At 38.1% G+C, this 22,987-nt stretch overlaps 1 protein-coding gene across 2 annotated transcripts in view; it reads right to left on the bottom strand.

The window, feature by feature from the left end:
- Nucleotides 1-4,335: 4,335 nt before the first annotated feature.
- The window catches only part of LOC107668538 (E3 ubiquitin-protein ligase pellino homolog 2-like), a 21,791-nt gene continuing 3,139 nt past the window's right edge, over nucleotides 4,336-22,987 (bottom strand). For both annotated transcript variants that reach the window (XM_016460446.1, XM_016460447.1), the window contains 5 exons: nucleotides 16,481-16,610; nucleotides 10,620-10,721; nucleotides 9,321-9,521; nucleotides 8,863-9,051; nucleotides 4,336-6,857 (listed from right to left, as the gene is read on the bottom strand). In XM_016460446.1, the coding sequence (XP_016315932.1) occupies nucleotides 6,267-6,857; nucleotides 8,863-9,051; nucleotides 9,321-9,521; nucleotides 10,620-10,721; nucleotides 16,481-16,610 (1,213 nt within the window). In that variant the 3' untranslated portion in view covers nucleotides 4,336-6,266. The remainder of the gene's footprint in view (nucleotides 6,858-8,862; nucleotides 9,052-9,320; nucleotides 9,522-10,619; nucleotides 10,722-16,480; nucleotides 16,611-22,987) is intronic.

Here is a 22,987-nt window from a genome sequence, read left to right as displayed (position 1 = left end):
CGTCAACCATTCTCAGAGGTGAGGACACTGAATGCGGACCTCTCCTCTCCACTACCGCGCCAACATTTTCAGACAGTAGCCACGAGCGCAGCTCCACTTACAGGCCGTAGATAATTAATGGGACATTTTCAGCGGCAAACAGTGACTAATTGCACTAGACAGAAATAGCGAGGAATTAATAACATGCATCCAACACTTGCCACGATCCCCTACCGCTTCAATTTGCCGGGAGATTAAAAACGACTGCCAAGTTTACTAAATTAGAAGCGCGCGCGTGTAGCATTACTATCTCTTATTTACAGACGATGATCTGCATATCATCTCACGGGGTCTCACGCTGGGGGAGTGAGGTAAATATCAAGTTCACCAACCCCGCCGAATGTAGGTGTCCTATTGATATTTTGGCGTCCAGCCTCCAGCCACCTGTGGCACTTCTCGCCTTGCCAGTTCACCTGGTCGAGGGACAGGGAGAACCGAGAGACAACTCGTGGTTAGACCTGTTTCCCCTGCAGGAGTAATAGAGTTTAGCAGTCAACACCTTCCTTACCGAGATAACCGCCACTAGACCTTAAGACCCCTGAAGGAATGCTATTGACATCTGTCATCATCTGGAAGCTAATGGGATCAAACAAGCTTCGACTGCATACAGTGACATTCTGACAAAATAAATGGAAAACTAGGATTTTCAGTTTATCCAGTAGGATCATATTTGATTCTGAGAGGATTCTTGTTTATCCCATTTAGGATTGGTTCCAAATTATGATAAAAAATTCCATTAGCATTCCCTCGGGATATTTGGCTGCTCCAGAAAAGACCTCATGCGGTCAGGACTGATCATGAAGTGTATCCGAAAGAACCGGATCAATTAGTGTCCATGATAAACCAAAGGGGGGGAAATCATTTAAAAGAGTGCTGTGTACTCTTTTTATTCATCGTTTTGATTTTAACAAGCTTTTATATGGTTTTCAAAAGTTACATTTAATGACATAAAATGTCATGTGGTGTAACCAGTAAATAAAAGGTAAAAATATTTATATATTTACATTTTTAATACATAGGAGTTCACACATCTCAATCATCATTTACAAAAATGTTTTTAAATATATATTTTAAAGGTAAATGGTATATATATATATATATATATATATATATATTAATTAATAAATACACACCTCATGACATTTTATAACCTTAACTAATATCATAAAAAGATAATATTGTCTGATATTTCTGAGACTTATCTCTATGATATCATTTCTAGTTTTTCCCCCCCCCTGAATATTGGTTGGACCACATGACTTTGTTGGTCATACTACACAGAAGATTAGAAGACTATTATAAGCTATAATATATTATAAACTTTTTTTTATATTGTACGTTTTTTTTTTCCAAGAATTTTATTGCTGTATTATGACTTTTTATGATATCGCGACATTTATAGAAAAGGTGCATTTAAAGTCATCGTATATATTTGCACAATTCTTTTGAACAAATTAATAGAAAGGAGAAAAAAGAGCTAAAAATTCTCAAAATGATAAAGGTGCATTAGTCTAACATTACAACATCCATGTTACATACAGAAACAAACACATTTTAACAAGTTCACTGCACTGTAATTATCATCAGTTTTCAGATGACGTACGTTGTATGTCATCTTTGTTCTAAAAGATTGATGAAGAAGCCTAATATTGTCTGAAAATCACCTTTCTAAAGGACTCAGCACTCCATATTTTGGTTTGATGTCCCAATCTTGACACTGCTGATCGGGGTGACATGTCTTGATTTTCTGCGGCTTTGATCCTTCAACAGTTGACTGTCTGAGCTGGCAGGCATCCTGAAGGAGACGGCTAGCAGGCAGCAAATAAAAAGACATTATCTCTTTCTCTCTCTGAGCACGAGCGTGCAATATGCCCTTGCTAAGCCTTCCATATCACATCTCGAGCAGTTTTGGTGGATGCACAGTTCTCACAAGAGAAACTATTGCTGAACTGTATTTCAGAATCACTGCAAAGATAGGAAAGGTAGGCTACCAGCTGTAATTAAAAGGCTTAATCTTATTTTCATAATTCAAATAAGGACAGAACAAAGTACAGGTGCACATATTTACGCCGTTTGTGACAGCCATCCTCTGTGTATGACTTCGTAGTGAGGTGGCCTTTTCAGGCATTTAATATTACATCGCACTTGAGAATTTATCACGTTACAAAAGACAAGCCGTAAGCTTCATCACAAATGCAGACGTTATGTCATTTTTAATAAACCCTCTTAAATGGGGGGCAAGCCAAGCAGAGATTTCCCAACGAGCTTTCTGTCACCTTTACTACGCTGACTGTCATTTGGAAAGGCAGCGTAGAGTGGGACTGAGACACATCCCCATCTCCCCGGCATCTACAGGAGGAAATGTTAATTAGCAGTCATGGCATCCCACTGATCTTCCCTTTCAAAGCAGCTAAATGGCATGCTCAAAATCGAAATCCTTTTATATGCCCTTATTTGCAGAGAGCGCGCGTATGAAAGGGACAAATATGTCATCACTGTTTGGTTGCCATTATTCAAAGCCCTTTCAGTCTGTGATTTAAGTGTAATTTTTCAGATTCCCAGTGAGTTTTAAACAGGAAACATGCACAACTGCAGACGAGCCATTGCATAAATGCTTTAAAAAAATTAATAGCTAAAAATATTATTCATAGAGTGTAGGCAAAATTTTAGTTAAAATAGTTTCATGTTTTTTTATCTCTTTTGTTAATATTATGCATTTTAAATAGGTGCTTCTTAATTTATTTTTAGTTTAGTATATTAAAAATAGATTATTATAATCAAAAGGTTATTATAAATACAATGGCTTAACGTCATGAAAGGTGCACTGCTCCCTTCATGAACTTAATGTATCATTGAAAAAAATTGGCAACAAATTGAAAATATAATTTGCAGTGAAGATGTGAAAATTGTACTAAAAAGTACAATTTAATTAATTGAATTATTCTTAAATGCAGTCATGTTTCTACAGTAGCTTTAGCTCATGAAAAGATGGTTAGTGTCATTGTGGAAAATTTCAAGTTTACAAAATATGATAACAGCACCCTCTTGTGGCCGTTAATAAATAGCACATAGTAACTTCAAAAAAACGTGAATGAGTGGCGTGTGGACGATGTTAGCATTTCTAATCATTTTTAATGATCTTTACCATTTTTAATTATAATATCTCACAACATCAGCTCTCTAGTTATGATTTGTTGTTTTCAAGTGTTAACTTCAAAAAAGTTCATAATTTAGTTGGGAACTACATTTTGAACTTTTAACTTTATAATGGGTTTGATGATGTAATGTAAGAGCAACTGAAGAAAAAGGAGTAGGAAGAAGCAGACAGACTCTTTATAGGCCTGAAATGTGTAGGATTTAACATTCATTAGCAAGTATTTCTCTAAACCTTGATGTACAGACAGTGATAGCCACACGGTAGTTCTAAATATTTGAACAATATTGTAGAGAAGTGGTGTAGAAAAAAGAAAGACTTATATCTTTACATGCTTAAAGCTTTAGAAAGTTCACTCAAAAATGAAAATTACGTCAACATTCACTCACCTTCATGTTGTTCTAAACCCACAAGACTTTATTCCGTGGAACAAAACGATGTTGTTAGGCAGTGTGTGAACTTCACTCGTTCACTCAGAACACAAGTTTGGTTATTCATGCTTGAAACATGAAAAACAATTCTCTGCTCTTAATGGACATTCTGAAAATATCTACACAGATAACTCAGAAGTAATGAAAGACATACATGTCTAGAAGACACACATCGCTGGTTTATTACAACTAAATCTTTTGAGTGAAATGTCTTTTTTATTTACACTTTTTTTTTTTTTTCAAACATACCATAGAACACAAAATGTGATAAGAGAAATGCAAAGACAAATGTAATTTGTCTTACATTTGTTTTTGTTTTTTTACATTATTACAGCCCTATGGCCAAGCATCATTTTTCTGCATCTTGATTAACACGTCGCAAATAATGACTGTGGCTAATAGATTCAGTGTCTGTATTGCATTACTTCAGTGTCGTTTCTTTCTTGTGGAAGTTGATCTTTCACAATGTTCAACTACTTGCAGCGAAAAGCTCTTTTTTTGACACTGTTGTATTGGTGTTGCAAAGCTGCAATTAAAGCACTGTAGTGTAATGTTTATTGTGCCTAATTTTGCACAACTGAAATGTACAATTGTTTACACATGTATTGAAACTCCCTGGAATTCAATGTGACAAAATACAAAGCTTTTTCACAAAATCCTTTTTGGCATTTAAAAAAAATAAAATAATAGGTTTGGCCTTATTTTAGTTTACTCCACATGGAAGCGCCACCATTGTTAAAAAAAAAAAAAAAACAGTAGCTTTGCTTTAGTAAATATACTCCCCATCCAGAGTTCATTGTGCTTTTGGTGTGAAAATTTCACAATGATATGTTATGTTTCAAGAAAACAATATCCTCTAATGTATGTATAACCACACAAGGTGTTTACACCACTTGTATATCTAAACAAAAAAGTAAAAAGAGAACAGAACATTCAATTCATTCATTAACAAATGAAATCCAATGTGACATTTTACAGCGTTACATTTCATATTGGGTCTGAAATTAACATGGAGTGTAGGAGGAACATTGAGTTATTTTGCAAACACAAGCATAATCAGAAGATGGATCTAAGGCTTGAGCGTCAATAAAAGATACATGGCTATCGACTGTTCACAGGTTAAGTCTCCAGATGCAGCATGCACTTATAAATGAGTGATGACCATTTGATACATTCATACCGACACCTAAAGTACATATTTGAATAAATATATTAGTATCTGTTTTAAAACTAACTGTACATGGGCTATTGTGTAGTAAAACACTTTTCAGTGAGTAAAAAGGCTCTGTAAATGCAACTGTTTATAAAAATACCCCTTCAGTATGTCTAAAATATCTTCTTCACTGCCCTGTAAAAATGTCTTTAGACATTAGAAACCATCTCTGTATACATTTTAGGAAAATAGTGGAATAAAAGTCGTTTTAATCTCATAAGCTTATAAAACAGTTGAAATAGGAAGAATTTTGACCAATGAGAAATTGTTACCAAGCGATCACTGCTTCCTAGCTCTCCTTTACGCCATAAACCTCCACTATCGTGGTTTTCATTCTCATTCTTTTCTACATTTGTCTAGATGGTGACTGCAGAATAGTCCACAATTTTCACATCTACTTTGATTATATACCAATATCAACATGTGGAAAATGAACAAGTGGCAAGTAATAAGCAGTACCAAAATATTTGGGACACAGTTTTCAAGATAACACCAGGAACTACTTTAGTTACTAACTCTATAGCCAGTTCCAGAAATATTTGGCAACATCCGTTGTTAATCTTCTTACTGGTTACCCCAGTATGAATAAAAATACCTTTACATCAAAGCTTAAAATTTTTAACCTTTTAGAAAGAAAAACAGCATGTGTTAGTTTCCGAATACTTTTATGAACCGAGAACTAGGCTAAAATGACAAATCACTGTAATTCCATAATGCACGATCCATTTGAAAATGAAGCTTCCACTGTGGCTGGTTATTATTCCTGCAGGAGTGTTATGTTGCTAGCTCTTCATATAATAAAACTCAACGGAATCACCATTTTTTAATTCTTTGGAAACACCCATTTTAGTATTGCAGTTCCCTAATCACTGCTCCAACAGGTGGATCCTTGTAGAAGCCCTCAGTGGAGTTTGGGATCCTGACCTTTGGGAGTGCCCACACATTGAACTACTTAAAATAATGGATGTTAAGTCCTGGTCCTGGGGCTCTGACCATCCTGCACAGTTTAGTTCCAACTCGACACACTAGAAGCAGATAATCAAGTTCTTTGGAAATCACTGGAAGGATTATTAAAGCAACAAAACTCCACAGGAAGGTTGATCACCAAGAAAGAACAAAACAAAGCATCTCGAGTCTAAAGCCAGGTGTAGAAATGTATTAAATCTCCTGAGTGATGTGCTCATGCTGGTGTGAACTGACATCTTGTAGGCCGGTAGACAAAATAACTAAGGAAATCATGACAGACACCTGTCATTCGCCAACTATCACCACAGTCATGAGCAAGAACCTGCTCTCCAGCATAAGCATTTCAAGGGCAGTTTCACAGCTTGCGGTATGAATCGGTCCTTAGTCGCATCTTCTACGAATTGTCCTTCAGCATACTGGATTCCAATTACGCAATAATCCACTGTCCACCTCCTCTACACTCTCAGTCTATAGGCCCCTGAAAGATGAGCTTAGCCCACTTTTGCGCCAGATTGAGTTGGGTAGTGCAGAAGGGGCAGGCGGCATGGAAAGCGTGGGTGCCGTGCGGTAAAGGAATCTCCGCCCAATAGCGGGCTGACTTTTCAGAGCACACGTGGCCGCAAGGTACAAAGGCATGTGTTGGTGCGCCGGTATCTACGTAAAAGGCTGGTTCGCATCCGAGCCAGAGTGGCACGTAGGGGCCCACGGTTCTGCACATGGGACACTCTCTTTGAGCATTGGGGTCTCGTTCAGAACGGTGGCCCCAGTCGTGGTAGCCATGAACGTGGCCACAGGCAAGGTAGACCCAGGGCTGCTTGTCCTCCTGGGTGGGGACACTGGCCAGGGCACGACTGCAGCGTTGCATGCTGGGAAAGGCCAGGGTGTTGAGGCCCACGGGGCACTGAGGCCGGGCTGCGTTCAGCTCTTGCCGCAAGGCCTCCAGGTGCTTCTGAGTGGGGGTGTGGAAAAGGCCGTCGGCTGTGCGCCAGAGTAGTGTGGCTCCGCACAGGTCAACCAGAGAGCCATCTTGGAGTACATTACTCTCACTCTCCACCTGAGCATAAAACAAACATCTGAGCAATGCATTCATTACAGGTATTCCATACATCCTTTTTTCAAAACATATGTCCCATGTTGGGTTGTGGGGAAACTGCAGCCTATCTCGGGATCTCAGGCCTTAGGCAGGGAAACACCTTGGACAAATGGCCAGTCCATCACAGGGCTCACACTCATTCATACTCGCACGCACACTTACAGACAGTTTAAGGTGTCCAATTCATCTGTCCTGCTTGTCTTTGAATTGCAGAGGAAACTCGAGCACCCAGGGGAAACCCACGCCAACCCGGGGAGAAAAAGCAAACTTCACACAAAAAGGCCTTCTGGCTTAGCCGGGAGTCAGACCAAGGATTACAGGTGTCCATTAAAGGGACAGTTCACCCAAAAAAAAAAATGACCCCATGATTTACTCACCCTCAAGCCATCCTACGTGTATATGACGTTCTTCTTTCAGAGCTTCCAAGCTTTATAATGGCAGTGAATGGTGGTTGAGATTTTGAAGCCCAAAAAAAAGTGCATCCATCCATCATAAAAAGTACTTTACAAGGCACTTCTGAATAAAGGCCTTCTGAAGCAAAGCGATACATTTGTTTAAAAAAATATCCATATTTAAAACTTCCATATTTTAATCTCTAGCTTCCGCGAACTGTCGTACTCACGTTCACGAGAGAGAGTGGCGTTCCAGAGGATGACGTAGGCGTAGCATAAGCTTTGATAAAGTGTAGATAATAAATGCATCTGTGCAGGTCACTGTTTGGGTGTGTTTTTTGTACTTCAATGCAAATGAAAGTAGTTTTTACTTTGATTACTCTATTGTAATGATGCACTGTAGGTAACACGGTCACCTCATTGTAAGATCATCCCCGGTTTGAGTTCGGCCTGAGCCAGGAGGCCTCTTACTTTTTACACCAAAAACATTTGCGTTCTGGAGCCAGAGCCCCTTCTCAGCCAATTCTTGACCAGGCAATCTGGAACCTTTGTAAAACAGCTGCGTGTTTCAACAAACTTGAGAAATGAACGGTGAAGTAACACCACCGTGTGTTGTTTATCTGACTATAGCCAGTGTAAAAACAAGCACTGCATGTACTCTCTTCTGTTCTTGCTGGAAAGATACTGAAAATTAAACTGCTGATTCACTTGTTCTCTCGCTCGTTGTGTCTCTCTCGTGCACGGTTTTATACACTTAAACATGCAGAGCAATTTCTAATTTCTCAATGAGTTCAATGGATTAATCAATGGATGGATATTGTTTTTTCAATTTCTGATACTGTAAACTTTTGCTTACTAACACATATCCATGAGTTTTAATGTATTTCTCAAGTATTTAAAAAGTTGTTGTAGTATGGTAACCATGCAAGAGTGCAAAACCACATTTGTCCTCCAGGAGGAGCTAGAGGTTCAACGACTCAAACATACTGCGGCAGCTTGTATAGAACAGCTCTAAATAACCAAACTAAGTAACTGCCTTGCTTCCTTTCTAACTGTCGAACATTTTTACACTCCCTTAAAAAGACACTAACCATTCCCCTAAAAAATATAACTCTGAAATATAACTATGACTTTGCAAACTGAACACAATGCAACAAACATGATCCGAGTAAGACAATATCCATAGGTACTAAAATAAGTCAACAACTTCATCTAGAGCACATGAGTAATCTAGAGTGTCCTAGTCAGAGCATGGTGATAGAGGCCTTTTTAATGCTCAATTTAGGGGTCATCCATACCATGATTTGAATCGGTACACCTAGCTATCCCAGAATCTTCACTGCCTCACTAGTAACATCCCACCTATAAAGTCTGGAACCTCAACAAGATTCAAGGAACTCCCTGACCCTGGACTGGACCCCTAATTCTGCTGCAGTTCAGATAATCAAGTCTAGATGGTTTCTGCAATTGCTTAAATTTGAGCTTGAATTTATAATCACAATTGTAACATCTGTGATGATTGATGATTGGCTACACCGTGAACTAAACTGAGCAGATGCAGCAGACATACTAACCAGTTTGCCTCGAGTTTGAGCGGACCGTGTTTCTCTCAGTGTATAAACATCTCCACACACTGATATCTCCCTCCACACACCAGGCTTGGACTCCTCTGTGAACCCGCCCCGCGGGTGCATGACTAGCACACCATTGGTTGTCAGCCCATCCATGTGACCATCTGGATTCTTCCATTTGGCTGCTTTCTCCTACAGAGAGACTTAATTACTATACATAAACAAAAATGAATGCACTGCACTCTTTTTAGTTACACATGGGTGACTCATTCCAGTTCGCCGGACACACCTATATTTACCAGGTACGTTTAGATCAGTTCCACTGGATCAGCAGAAGTGGATACTTCCCAAGACAGCACATACACAAGTATATATAAATAAAAGCTTAATAAAGTAACTCTGATGTGAAATGTATCCCACAGACAATTCCATTTCAAGATCAGGCAAGAAAACACACTTACTCCGAGAAATATATTCTTGGAAGAATCAAAGCCTGCAGCGTAGATACGCGCTGTGTAGGGCGGGTTACGTTCACACACCACCCGGCAGGCAAAGCGGGAGATGGTGCTTTGAGTGATGGGCGTGTCCTCACTCTCCCCTCCTCCGCCTGACACAGTGTCAGTCACCACAAAGTCAATAGGGCCTTCCGTTGAGCGTCCAATCTAACATACAAAAGAAAAAGAAATAAATTCAAGTTTCTCAGATATATCTTAACAACTAATACTAATTTTTAGCAACTATCTGATAAGTTATATTTCAGGTCATGACAGAAAGAACAATGTTAGGAGAAAACAATTATTCTTATTATTGAAAAGAATATCCTGAAACTATACACACACACACACACACGTTTACTTAGCTATCTAAATGGGGACTTTACATAGACTTCTATTGTTTTTATATACAGCTAGTTATAGATTTTATAAGCTAATCATAACCCTCAGAAAAATTTCTGTATTTAAAAAAAAAAAACTTGTTTACTTTATTTTTATACTAGTTTTACAAATGAGGATGTCCCCCAAAGGGAGGTTTTTAGAAATTTTGTCAGCTTTAGCTCACTTTTGGGTATACACACACACACACACACACATACATATATATACAGATATATATATTAAAAATCTATATTTTATTCTTACTGATGATGAAAACAGTTATACTGCTTACATTTTTTGTGGATACAGTAATTTTTATTTTTTCCCAGAATATGTTGATGAACAAAGTGTGAAAAGCGCAAAACATTCTGAAATCAGTAAAATGTTTTGTACAGTTTTTAGCAGTCCCTACACTATTTTGTCTCAGTAGTAAACAGGACGAAAAACAGTCATGCATGTGCCGGGACTTGTTTGAAGAGCCTATTTTAATTTTAAAAGTGGGGTGGAAATTCCCAAGAATAGAGAGGTGCTCATTGCACTAAATCCTGTTTATAAATACTTGTACTGAAATAAAGATGCAACAGTCTCCACTTTATTTCCTTTTTATAGAGAGCGTTTCTGTTTTGTCCCTGTGGGTTGCTGCTGGTTCCTGTTTTTGCTTTTCTTCCCATTTGCTACAATCCATTTGACTCTTTCCCTCATGAGCAGACCAGACCCATATCACAGATCTTGATTAGCTGTGGTAAAGATCAGACCTCAGAGTATAGCACACATAAAAGTTGGACAGAAGAGATGTGCCTGCGCACAGTCACTGAACTGAATTTATGCTCAAAGTAACAGTGGAGAAGAGATTTCAAAGTGTTTTTTGTTTTTGCGAAACAGTACCTGGAACATGTCTGTGTCTTTGTCATGGCTGTACTCCACCACCACCGTCTGGTTTCTGGACAGCGTGTAGGAGATGCTGTGCTGGCCCTTACAGTTCACCGCCTGTCACAACACAACAAAAGCTTGTCAGGGAGTGTTTTTTTTAATACATTACAAGATTTTTACACCTTTCTGAAAACATTAATGATGTTTTCCTGTAAAAAAAATATGCCGCCACAATTCCAGGATGTTGCCACGTAGTACCTACAGCTTTTAGTGTGATTTTTATGCTGTTGCTATGTCTATAAGATTTGTTTGTCCCTTTCATTTTGTCTGATAAAAAAAAAAACTAATGGGTCAGAAAAAGTAAAAACCATTATTTTAGGCTCATGTCCCAAGTAAGCTTTACTTATTAGTTATACAGATAATTTGCTAAATTAATAATCAAATAGGCTTAATATTGCATAAGAAATGCACATTTTGACAAGCTTTAGCAGTCTTGACAAGAACTCAATGCGCTGTTTAACTTTTAAATTTTACCCCTTTACATTGGGCTGCTGAGGAAGTGACTGCACGGGTAATGAGGAAAAACAAGCAACCACCAATTACAGGTGCGTATGTGCAGTATGTACGGTCTCAGGTTCATCTTTCTATCTACTAAATGGCATGATATTTGTCTCCTATTTATTCCTATTTGGAAATTCATGAAAACCTACAATAAGGGAAGGCTACAATAACATTTGCTATGGCCTCCCATGATACCTCTATATGCCCTTTACCCTACTAAACCCGGAAGAGTGAAAAGGTTAGAAAGCAGCACTATTAATAACTCAGACCTTTGTATATACAGTATATGTTTGTCCAAAACCAAAATGCCACTGTAAGAAACGTGCAATTTGATCGTTTAACTGTCTGTCTATGTGAAACACACCCCATCAAACATTCATTACTCAGACAGTTGTCATATGCGGCTTGTTATAAATAAATCATACATGATTCAAGTCAAGAGTGTAAGAATAGGAAGAAACATCACATGACTAACAAAATTTATAAAAAGTATAGTTTGAAGACCATTCTATATCATTTCTACTCAATGAAGTAAGAAAATTAGCCGTCACAGATAGGCATGCATGATCTGAATTGCGATACAAATTGAGTTCATTTCAAAGAGCATTGTGTGTGTACACTATTCTGGTGGCTTGAGACAAACCACAACATTGCAGTGTTTAAAAGCAGCCAATTTCCCATCATGCTTACTTCTCGCTTCCCAATTCACCCTTTCTCTCCTCTAATCTGTTATTTCCAATTTACCCACATCTCTATCATGTGTGCTCATAAGGGAGTGGAAACTGGGTCACGGTAACTACACTAGTGTGCAACAATGGAAAAACAGCCAAGAGAGGAAGGTGGTTTGTATCTGTACAACAACACAGCCCAATGCATTATGGTGTTTAAAACGCAGTGTTCACCTCAGTGTGCGGAGCACAGGACTGTGTGAATGCACATGAACAGAACACCGTTCTCAATAACACCGGAGGTCACAAGCAGTTCACATATGCAACGGAAAGACAAAATTTCACGCCCCACATATGTCCTGTAATAACCCAGACTAAATAGTCGTGCTGGGTGAGTCTGTTATAGGACAATCCAATATACGAAGAACTCAAAATCCAAATTAATTTTGTACATGAATATGAATATTGGAATCATTTAAAGATGTTCTTTATTTTTACCACACAACTTTTCTAAAAACATGCCAGTCGGGACAGTTTGGTTCTCACTCTTTGTCTCGCAACTCAAGTATCAGAGTAGTGTTTGAATAATTTCCATAAATTCAGTTCTTTCTGACCGTCTGTATCAGTTGGAGTCATTCAAAAATGTTTGGAAGTCCCAGTGTAGCCTGTTACATGCTTCAAAATGTTTCAATAAAACACACGGCACTGTGGCATAAAGAACCTTTGTCAGTAACGTCACCGCCACTACTAAAGTTGCACATAAAAACGTGCAAAAAATAAATAAATAACTGCATGACCCAAGTTGTCCCCTGCACGGGAGCGCTTTATGAGCCTCTTTGAAGCAGCAGACTTCAATGTGGGGTGGTTGACAGAGTGCTTACTAGAGGTCGACCAAGAGTGGCTTTTACTAGGGCTGCCCTCGACTAAGAATTTTTCTGGTCGACTAGTAGTCATTCATTTTAAGCATTAGTCAACTAATCGCACGTTTATTAATAAACCATTTAAATCATTATAATGAGCCTTTAATTGCCTACATAGCCTAATAAGGGCTCAAGAACAAGCATAAACTACTATAAGTAACTTTAAAAGTTAACTTTTTTAAAGAAAGTACCTATTGTCTGAAATACACTTAAATTTAAATTGGCCTGTAAGAAATATGATAAATAAGATTGTGTATTATGCATAAGCATAAATTTCCTTGTGTTCAGTATAAAAAAAAAAATATATATATATATATATATATATAGATTTTTCTGCATATCATCAATGTACTGCATCATTTTTATCTATCGCACCCAGATATAGTCCAAAGCTATATCAATGCCAGATCACAACAGGGGGTCCATCTATCCACCCCCCACATCCCACCCCCGTTTTACAGTGGGCCACAAAAGCTACAGAGAAGACCCCAAACAATAGGCCTAGTGGAGCTGCACCCGATGGGCAACAAGGTATATGAAGCAGCTCCATCTGTGAAACGCCGAAGCAGCTTGGGCCTCGTGTTGTAAACCATGATGAGATGAGATGCTGCGGCCACCAACCTCAAGCCACAGGATCCAATTCAACTGTACCCTCTATCAGTGCTGGACAGCCCTCAATGCAAGAGGCAACAACTCTAACCTCAGCAAAAACCTTCAAGACATCCATGAACAATCACATATTGTTCCTGGAATAGTTTAGTGACATTTTGTGACCCATTATCTGAAAGGAGTTCACGGGGGTGCTGTGAGTAATCGCAGAGCCTGTTCTTTGTTCAACTTTAACATTACAATGATGCAGCTGCACTTGTGTCACTGCTGGAGAACTGGTCGGTTTTTAGTTAACCCTTTCAGACTGACGCCTGGAGCCACGGAAGGCCTTCCACCTCTGAGCGCCGTGACCCCAAAGAGCAGCGTGATTCACATATGACTGTGCGCTACGCTATTTTCAGCTCTGACGAGGCACTGCGGACGGATAATAAGCAGCCAACAGTAACAAAACTTCCCCAAAAATACAGCATGCCAGCTAGTTTCATGGCGAGAAGAAAACATTCCTTGCGTTCATGGGACTTTAATTACGGAGCCTGTGTCTTTGTGTAAAACAAACATATCACAAATATATCACATTCTTCCTTTTTAAAATGACAAAACAAGCCTAAACTTAAAAATAACTAAACAAGGCTTTATAGTGTGACCAATTCAGTCACATTTGTAACTGAAAATACTAATATCGGTTTGAACACTAACACCGATATTAGTGGAAATTATGATATTTTTAGTTTTCATGTGACTGCACACCCGTGTAGAAATGCCGACCTGGAGGGCAAAACAAGGCTTTCCTCTGCTGACTGGCAATTATTTTTACCAGGTTTGTACTAAGAACTAATGTACTAAGTCAGTGATATTAAAACACAAAACTTAGTATACACCTTGTTGATGATGCATACTATATACAGACGAGCCTAGAATATGAATGCAGCTTGCTAAATTGCATATTAAGCGTTTTCTATTGAAAACATTTAAAAAGAAAATGCTTAATATGACTAAATGCATTAATGAGTTCATTTTCTCATCTGTTTGCCTGTATTTAGTCTGCATCATCATCAAGGTGTATGCTGAATTTGATCTTTCAATAACACGGTCTTATTTTTCACTATAAGTGCTTTAGAACGTCCCCGCTGTTGTGATTGAATTACTGCGGCAGGTGCTGTATATGGACCGCAAGTGCCCAGAACTTGTAGTTTGTTCACATCTCTTTGTTTTTCTTCTTTTGAGAGGTGATCTAAACATTTGTGGCTTGAAACTGATGGAAAATTGATGGACTTGTGCTGCAGTTCTATGGATGTTTTGTCCTCCAGGTCTTGGCTTGGCAACTGTTTTATTTGATGGCAACATGGTGGAGGAGGCTTTTTTAAAAACCATTCCTGAGTGCTGTGTTTTTAGACACAAAGGCGCGTTCTGTGTGAACCACCCCTTAGAGTCTGTCCAAAAGAAACAACTTTTTAAAAAACAGCCTCATGTCTATGATAAACGTAAAAATGCAGTCTTGTTAGGCAGCTCACTAGGTTTTGGAACAGAACAAGAGTCACACGCTGTAATGAAGCAGCTCTCATTGAGAAAGATCTCCTCAGACAATGCCGGCTGTTGGCAGGTTGTCTTCAGCTGACTGGAAGAGTGGCAAAATGACATCATGAGTCATCAGCAATCATCACAGAGAAGCCACCAACCACAAAAAAAAAAAAAAAAAAAAAAAAAAAAAAAAAATATATATATATATATTTCTTCAATAGTACAGTAAAGAAGATTTTTAGCTGAAAGTGTAGACCTCTGTGATTCATAAAATGCAAGTCAGCAGCTACTGTCACTTTGAGAAACAAAAAAGCATATACAGGATGCACAAAATTAATGCTAGTATCTCCTGACGATACATAGAGGTATGTGATATTACAATATATTCTATACATTAATCCAGCCATCGACTGGTCATCAGAACTTGTGCAGCTGCTCTAGTTTCATTAGCAGTTAATAAGTTCATTTTATGAGTTGTGTACCCCCCAACCAAAAAAAAAAAAAAAAAAAAAAAAGATACAAATGGATAAAATATCTTGTTCTCAAAAAGTTAAGTCACTGGAACAAAAGTTACAATCAAAATACTACCACAGCGAGTTGATAAAATGTGAGCTGCTCTTGAAAGTTGTGGCCTGGCTACTCAAATGTGTTCAAACAGATCTCAAACACCACGTCACCCATTAAACTTCTCAAGTATCAGAAGGAAGGACAGTCTCTGTGGATTTCAATAACATCTGGAGACAGCAGAGTTCAGCACGGATTAGTTTATTGATTGTGGCTGCTCTGAATGACAGTAACATTTTTACAACTCTACCCCACCCATTATGTTTAGTAGCACCCTGTAAATCCCTGAAGAATGTCCCAGTAGCAAGCAGACATTTGAAAGGTGGGTCAGGTATGCTATCGTAGCCAGTGCTGTGGAGTAACTAAATAAAAGTCGCAATCTTCCTTAACCAAACAATGCATTGCACAGTTTACTGGGCAAGAAAACAACAAACTCTACAACTTCTCTCTGCTATGTGGAGTTGAAAAGTCTGGTGAAAGAATTTTAAGTTCCATGAATTGCTGTTGCATAGTTGATTCTGGATTTTACAAGCTTCAGAACAGCATGTGTTGATCATGCGCTTGCATGGGAACGGCATGGTTTAACAAACAAAAAACAGTCCCTTAAGTTAGCCTTTCTCCACGGCCCACAATCTAAAATGAGTTGACACACCCCTGGTGCAAAATATAAAATGAAATGCAATCTCTTCAAAAGGGCAAAGCATTTGGTTGTGCCATTAATGTCAGATTATTTATAATAGTATATTATTACAGCATAAAAGCTGGTAACTGAGATGGAGAGTGAAGGTAGGACCCCAAAACTACATCCCCACAATGAGCTGTACATCATTCAAGTTTACCCCCAATTTCTGATCTTCTGATCTCCAAACCAAACTTTTTTTAATGGTAATGTGAAGTGGAATTCTGGCTGTGAAATCTGTAAATTCAAGTCATAACAGTAACAAGTAAAATAAAAAAAGTCAGCACGCAAGAAGTAGTGAAAAGCATTCTCACAGATGATTAGGTTTCCCAATTATGGTTTCTGATATGAGATTACCTTGCTGGCTTGTGGCGTGTTAAGGATGTGTACAGTGCTGGGTTTGACACCGTTGGCTTTGGCTCTTTTGTAAAGGGCAAACCGGCTTTTCCTTCGCCCTCTGTCTCCATTGGGGAGTGAACCATTGTACCTTTTCAAAAAGAGAAAAGCGTAAATTAGATATAACATTAGATGAGGGAGATTTTAAGACTTGTTTCAAGTCAAATGCAGAATATAATTTTCCAGCGAGTGGAAATGGTGCTTCACAGCTTTATAGATCCCAGGCATGCCACATGAGCAGAGCAACACAGAATCCAGAAAGCCACTCAGATTTCTGCAGTACTGGAATGCTCATCATTCAAAATGAGCTTCGTAATTACCATGCTTTTGCACAATTATTAAACCACATTGAAATATCTGTATAGACAGTACTCGCCATGTGCTTCAAAGTGTAGGGACGGTGCTCTGTGTCATCTACTACACATACTCAACACACAAGGGGCTCGTGATAAAACATTTCAAAACACTTTCACTTTAAAACAACATTGCTTTAATGTGTATTATGAGCAAAATGCTCCAGGTTCACTCGCTGTATTCAAATCTGCATAATTGTAAATGTTTCTGTCCACAAGTTATACAAATCTAAAATTATAACAGCATGTCACCAAAAAATTAAGAGATTGCAGGATTTCACATTTGGAATGAGAAGCACATTTTTAACTAAAAACTCAAATGTTGTCCTTCAGTTTTACACACGCACACAAAAAGACCAGCTGAGGCTTTAACAAGAACACTGAACGCAAGGACCAGGCACAATGTTTCTTTTCTACACTTTTGGATCAACTGAGGTCTGAATCTTTTAAAGAGAACAAGTGTGAACACCCTTAAAGCAGAGGTGATTTATACTGGAGGCACAATGTAAGCAAAACGGGACTTAAAGGGGTGGTTGATTGCGATTTCACTTTTTTAATGTTAGTTAGTGTGTAATGTTGCTGTTTGATCATAAACAATATCTGCAAAGTTACGAAGCTGAAAGTTCAATGCAAACGGAGATATCGTCTTTTAAAATGCTGGCAGTTTAATGCCTACAAAAACGACTGGAGGAGAAGGGACAGAGAGGTGTGGAATAAAGGTAAATTATGTGAAAAATAATGCATTTTTTTAACAAACGAAGCATTAACACATGTTAGACTGCACCCCATAAACACAATCAAGCCTATAAAAAAAAAACAGTCAACCACCCCTTTAATTTGGAGACAAAAGAAATCACCTGCCATTCAACATTACAGCTGCCGTTTCAAAGTGATTTCATGCCATTTTTTTTCCTTCAAAGTGCAAAATGGCTGAATTTTTTTTACCAAATCTTAAGAGGCCCTTGAGGGTACCATTATGAAATGTTCAAGTTGGCAAAGTTCATTTAAAGTCAGACCTCTCTGTTCCCAATTGTTCCCAAACAAAAACTGCTTCTCGAACATGGAGGAGAAAAAAAAAAAGAAAAGAAAAAAAGCAGGAAATCAACTGGATTGTTATGGTTTGCCAATTACTGAAATGGTTTCATGTGAATTAAAAAAACAAAAACAAAACATGGATAATTTGCGATAAGCACTGTCTGCAACATTCCATAAAAAAATTGGTCAATAGAAAAATGCTAGCAACAAACTATTTAGCGTAATAATCTCCGATTTCCACCAAAGTTAGCACAGAAAATAAAAGTCTATAGATTCAGTGTATAAAAGTAAATAAATTAATCAAGGTTCTGTACATCTAACATCCACCCACATTACTAAATTAGGTGTGGTTGAATTTAAATATTTAAATATAAATATTTAAATATATTTTTGTAATTGATGCAACACATCAGTGACGAGGAACATGATTAACATGTAAATGTTCTCTTGTATAACAGCATGTGTAGCTCTCATGAAGTTACTTCCCTTGGGCAGGTTCCTTTTAATGTTGCATGCAAACTTAAATTATAATCTGAAAACATAACTGTCACTTACTCATAGAGAAGAGAAATGTGCATCACAAAATGACACTCATTTTAAACTTACACAACATTTAATTAAACCCATTACATTATTTAATCAAGCTACTCATAGTTAAACACACCATGGTGCTCAAGACTCCTTAGACTAAATGCTGTCAATACAGAGACTTTTTCCCATTGGCTCCAGCCCTTAACGTCATCCTGGTACAAGCAGTCAGGTTTTTGTTCTGCTCCATAAGATTTTCCTGGTATAATCATCCTGGATTTGTTTTATATAGCATTCATGAGAACAAGGATTCAGAGTAAAATGCTAATGTACACTCAGCTCCCTACAGTGTGCATGATGTCAGCATTGACAAGACGCCCCATCATCCTGTCTGTTGATGCTATCACTAGACATGATGCAACAATTAGAGAAAGTATCAAGGAATGTCTGAACCATTAAATACTAACATCCTGTCTACGGAGACGTCAATATCTGGTCAGATTTTGAAGATGTGTCCTTTAGTCTTTGAGTTCCCACGATCCTGCACAAGCAGTTCATGGAAAGAATGGCAGCTCAGTTGAAAGTTAATGCATGACTTCATTTTTAGCGGGAACAAGTCCTTAAATACTTGCTTGGTTGTGACTAAAGCTCATTTGAATTGTTCTAGATCATTAGACATGGTGCCTTGGAAGTCTGTCTGAAACTAGTTGCCTTAAAAGGCGCCTTCATAGGCAGCCGCTTTAACTTTCCGATTCAGCCAGCATGATGAAAAGTGTATGAAAAGTGGCCCACATGCCATTTAAGAATGCATTTATCTGAAATGGATGATAAAACAATAACAGGTTGTGTGTGAGAAATAAAAAAAAATAATGTTAAATCTATTTTGAATTCAGACTTTAATTACACTAATCAGGGAGTTCTCTACAGTACATCTGAGATTCTTTAGGTTTATCGTCTCCTTTCAGAGGTCAGAGTTTGAATGACAGCGATTGTAAGGCCATCTCAGTGAGTTGGCAGAAACTTTAGTGTCAGCAAGATCCATCTCCCCACAGCTATCAGTCACCGAGGAAAGACACTATTACAAAAGGTGCATTTTCGAGGGTTGTAATGTCCCACAAAGCCTTATCAAAAAGCTCAGTCAGTCTAATGAGAACAATGAACAGAGAGAGGAGGACTGGAGGCTCAGATGTGCCTGTGCCCAGATCAATAATACCCTCTTTCAGCCTCGGCTCTCTGTGTGCCAGACAATGCCAGGCAACCCCACTGAATCAGGGCAGTTGAAAGTTGGTACCATGATTTATTTTTTTTCACAAGGAATACGCTACAGTAGGTTTGTTTGGCTCATACAGGTTATCAAATTCTATAAATCAAACATTCCAAGAATTTTTCATGCATAATTTCATGCATTCTGCTTAATTTTGAACAATGTCACAGTTGTATAATAAATGTTTATTCACTTTACATATAAGAGACACAAACCACTCAACCACTTCTACTGATAAACCTTGATTTGGGTCATTTGTGCCTGATTTCACAGACAGGGCTTAGACTAAGCCAGGATTAGGCCATAGTTCAATTAGGACATTTAAGTAATTTTTATAAACATGCCTTGGAAAATAACATTACTGGTGTGCATCTTGAGACAAAACAAGGGCACTGACCTATTTTAAGATCAATCAGTGCAAGTTTCTTTCAGTTGAAACAGCTCAGACTTACATTTTATTCTGGGACTAGACTTAAGTCCCTTGTCTGTGAAACCGGGGGTTGATGTGTTAACTTTAAAGGGGTCATATGATGCTTTTTTTAAAGATCATTATTTTGTGTATTTGGTGTAACAGAATGTTGACATGCTTTAATGTTCAAAAAACACATTATTTTTCAAATACTGTACATTATTGTAGGTCCTCTATGCCCCGCCTCTCTCAAACGCTTCGTTTTCTACAAAGTCCCTCCTTCCGACAAGTGCAGTCTGCTCTGATTGGCCAGCTGACCCAGTGCATTGTGATTGGCCGAACACCGCAAGCACTCATCGGAAATGTAACGCCCCTTACCATAATCACGAGCTTCATCTTTCAAAATAAATGTAAAGACAGAGCCCGAAAGGGGAACAGAGTCGCGTGACAGACACAGTGATGAAGCTGGTATGTGTTTGTGATGTGACCACCCCCCTCTCTCTCTCTCTCTCTCTCTCTCTCTCTCTCTCTCTCTCTCTCTCTCTCTCTCTCTCTCTCTCTCTCTCTCTCTCTCTCTCTCTCTCTCTCTCTCTCTCTCTCTCTCTCTCTCTTTCTCTCTCTTTCTTTCTCTCTTTCTCTCTCTTTCTCTCTCTTTCTCTCTCTTTCTGTTCGTCTGTTCTTTCTTTCTTTCTTTCTGTCCGTCCGTCCGTCTGCTTTCCTTCCTTCCTTCCTTCCTTTTCATGTTTTACAGTTTCTTTTTGTCATAAATTCAGTACTTGCATTTATTATTATTACCCTGAATTGTCAGTACTGTAATGAAAAAAATATCATCCTTTGCGATCATATTTTTGTTTTCTGCTAATTCAGTACAACAAATATTCTACAATATATTTATACACTTCATTTTTAAATAATCAGTTGAATTAGTTCATTTATTTTTTTAATTTTATCATCAACTTACAACTTATATATTATGGTTGTTGTTGTATTCTTCTTCTCCTTCTCCTCCTCCTCCTTCTTCTTCTCCTCCTTCTCCTTCTTTTTCTTCTTCTTCTTATTATTTTCATGTCAGCTATAAACATTTTCACTCTGAATTGTGAGTATTGTATTTTTAAAAAAAAATTTCATGCTCTCCAACGAAATGGTCGTCCATAAAATGCATTGCTGTTCTGTTGTAAGTAATCTTAAAGATTCCTAAATGCATCTACTTTCCGAAGGCATCTACTATTAACACACAGTGTCTCCCTGACATGGCTGCTTCAACACTACCTGCGGTTACTGAAACCACGCCTTCTTTCTTTGCGTGCACATTTGGGCGGCATTATGCAAATATTTCCACATAGTGATGTAGATATGTGGGGGCGTGTTAGAACGAGCCGTTTTAGGGGGGCGTGGCAGAGTCTTAACTTTGATAAAGTATATCTCTTTGGTTTTGAGACTTTAGTCTTTGCAACTTCAGGGATCTTATCTATGCACAATCAGCTTGTAACACTCCAAAGAGAAAGGAAAACTTGAATCGCATCATATGACCCCTTTAAGTTTTTGAAACGATGCACCTGGGAAACTTATTCCTGGAGTCGGACATTTGTTATTATGACATGTCATACATTTAATTTGGCAACATGATGCAGATTAGTAGCCTTAAAATAATTATATTGCGAATAATAAACTTAATTACATCTGAACTCAACATGATGAAAATTATTCATTTTTATCACCTAAGCTATGGTCATATTTGTCTGCTTTTCAGCTAATTTTCCTGGGGGAAAATCACCTGGGTTCAAATCGACACACCACTTACGTCACAACTTGTAAACTAATCTCTGAATTCTAGATGATATGCTTGTAAATACGACTGCCCGGTCATATTTTTGACATTAATATTACAAAGGCTGTCATGTCTCCGTCATGTTTAAAATTATATTCTGCATAAAAAAAGAAACTTGTTGTAGCACCTTTAGAATAAGCATTTTCATGAAAATGATTACTTCAAAACTTTTTGAAGAAGTCATGTCTATTTTGAAGCTGCTGTTATTTTTTTTAAACGCAAGTTGCCAAATAAGGACTACAGCCACCGTAAGGATGTGAAATCAGACAATGCTTGTTACAAAACAAAACATGACACTCTCTTCGAGTAATGTTAACCACAGACCTTCTTAATTTACTCACATCAAAACCCACTGTAATAAAAAAAAAACATAGGAAATTCCTGAGGGAACCCAGGGCGCCTGCAGCCAGGTTGGCCTACAAATTGACGTTAAATTGAAGACTGAAACAAAGCTTTCTGTGCTCTAAGACAAGCTGCTCCAACATGCATACCTCCGAACCCATGAAATTCATCTCATTGCGGTTTTAACCCTGTAAAGACTGACATATGAAATAGTCAGAAATCAAATTTTTTTAAATAGATCAATTACATTTTTTTTGGTCAGGATTTTATGACTCATATATACAATAGCATGGGAATATGGAGGTCTCATTTAAGGAGGGAGAAACACCAATTATATTCAGAGGCCCAAACTGAGCAGAAACGTGCAATTTGATGCAGATGTCGATAGAAATTGTGATAGCTCGTAATGTAAAACGAGATCTTTATAACATAAAATGCATATGAAAATCAGTTGTCACTTTATATATCCCAATAATATGCCTAAGATGTGTTTAAGTGTTTAGTTTTATTTAGGGCTGCACGATTAATCGCATGCGATATTTAACGCGCATCTCGTCAGAAAGCCGGTTCTGTAATCAGCGGTAAATCTACATCACCTGTGTGCTTTCACATTGAGCAGCATTAACTACACAGAGCCGTTGTTCACTGATGAGCAGCGCAAAAAATCGCGCGAATATGAACGTGGTTTAGCGCAGCTCGTCAGTGAACA

Source organism: Sinocyclocheilus anshuiensis, unplaced genomic scaffold (assembly GCF_001515605.1).
Source record: "Sinocyclocheilus anshuiensis isolate Anshui unplaced genomic scaffold, SAMN03320099.WGS_v1.1 scaffold3132, whole genome shotgun sequence".
In the NCBI taxonomy this organism is placed as follows: domain Eukaryota; kingdom Metazoa; phylum Chordata; class Actinopteri; order Cypriniformes; family Cyprinidae; genus Sinocyclocheilus; species Sinocyclocheilus anshuiensis.
The sequence above is the reverse complement of the archived record's forward strand: the minus strand, read 5'-3'. Positions and strand labels throughout refer to the sequence as shown.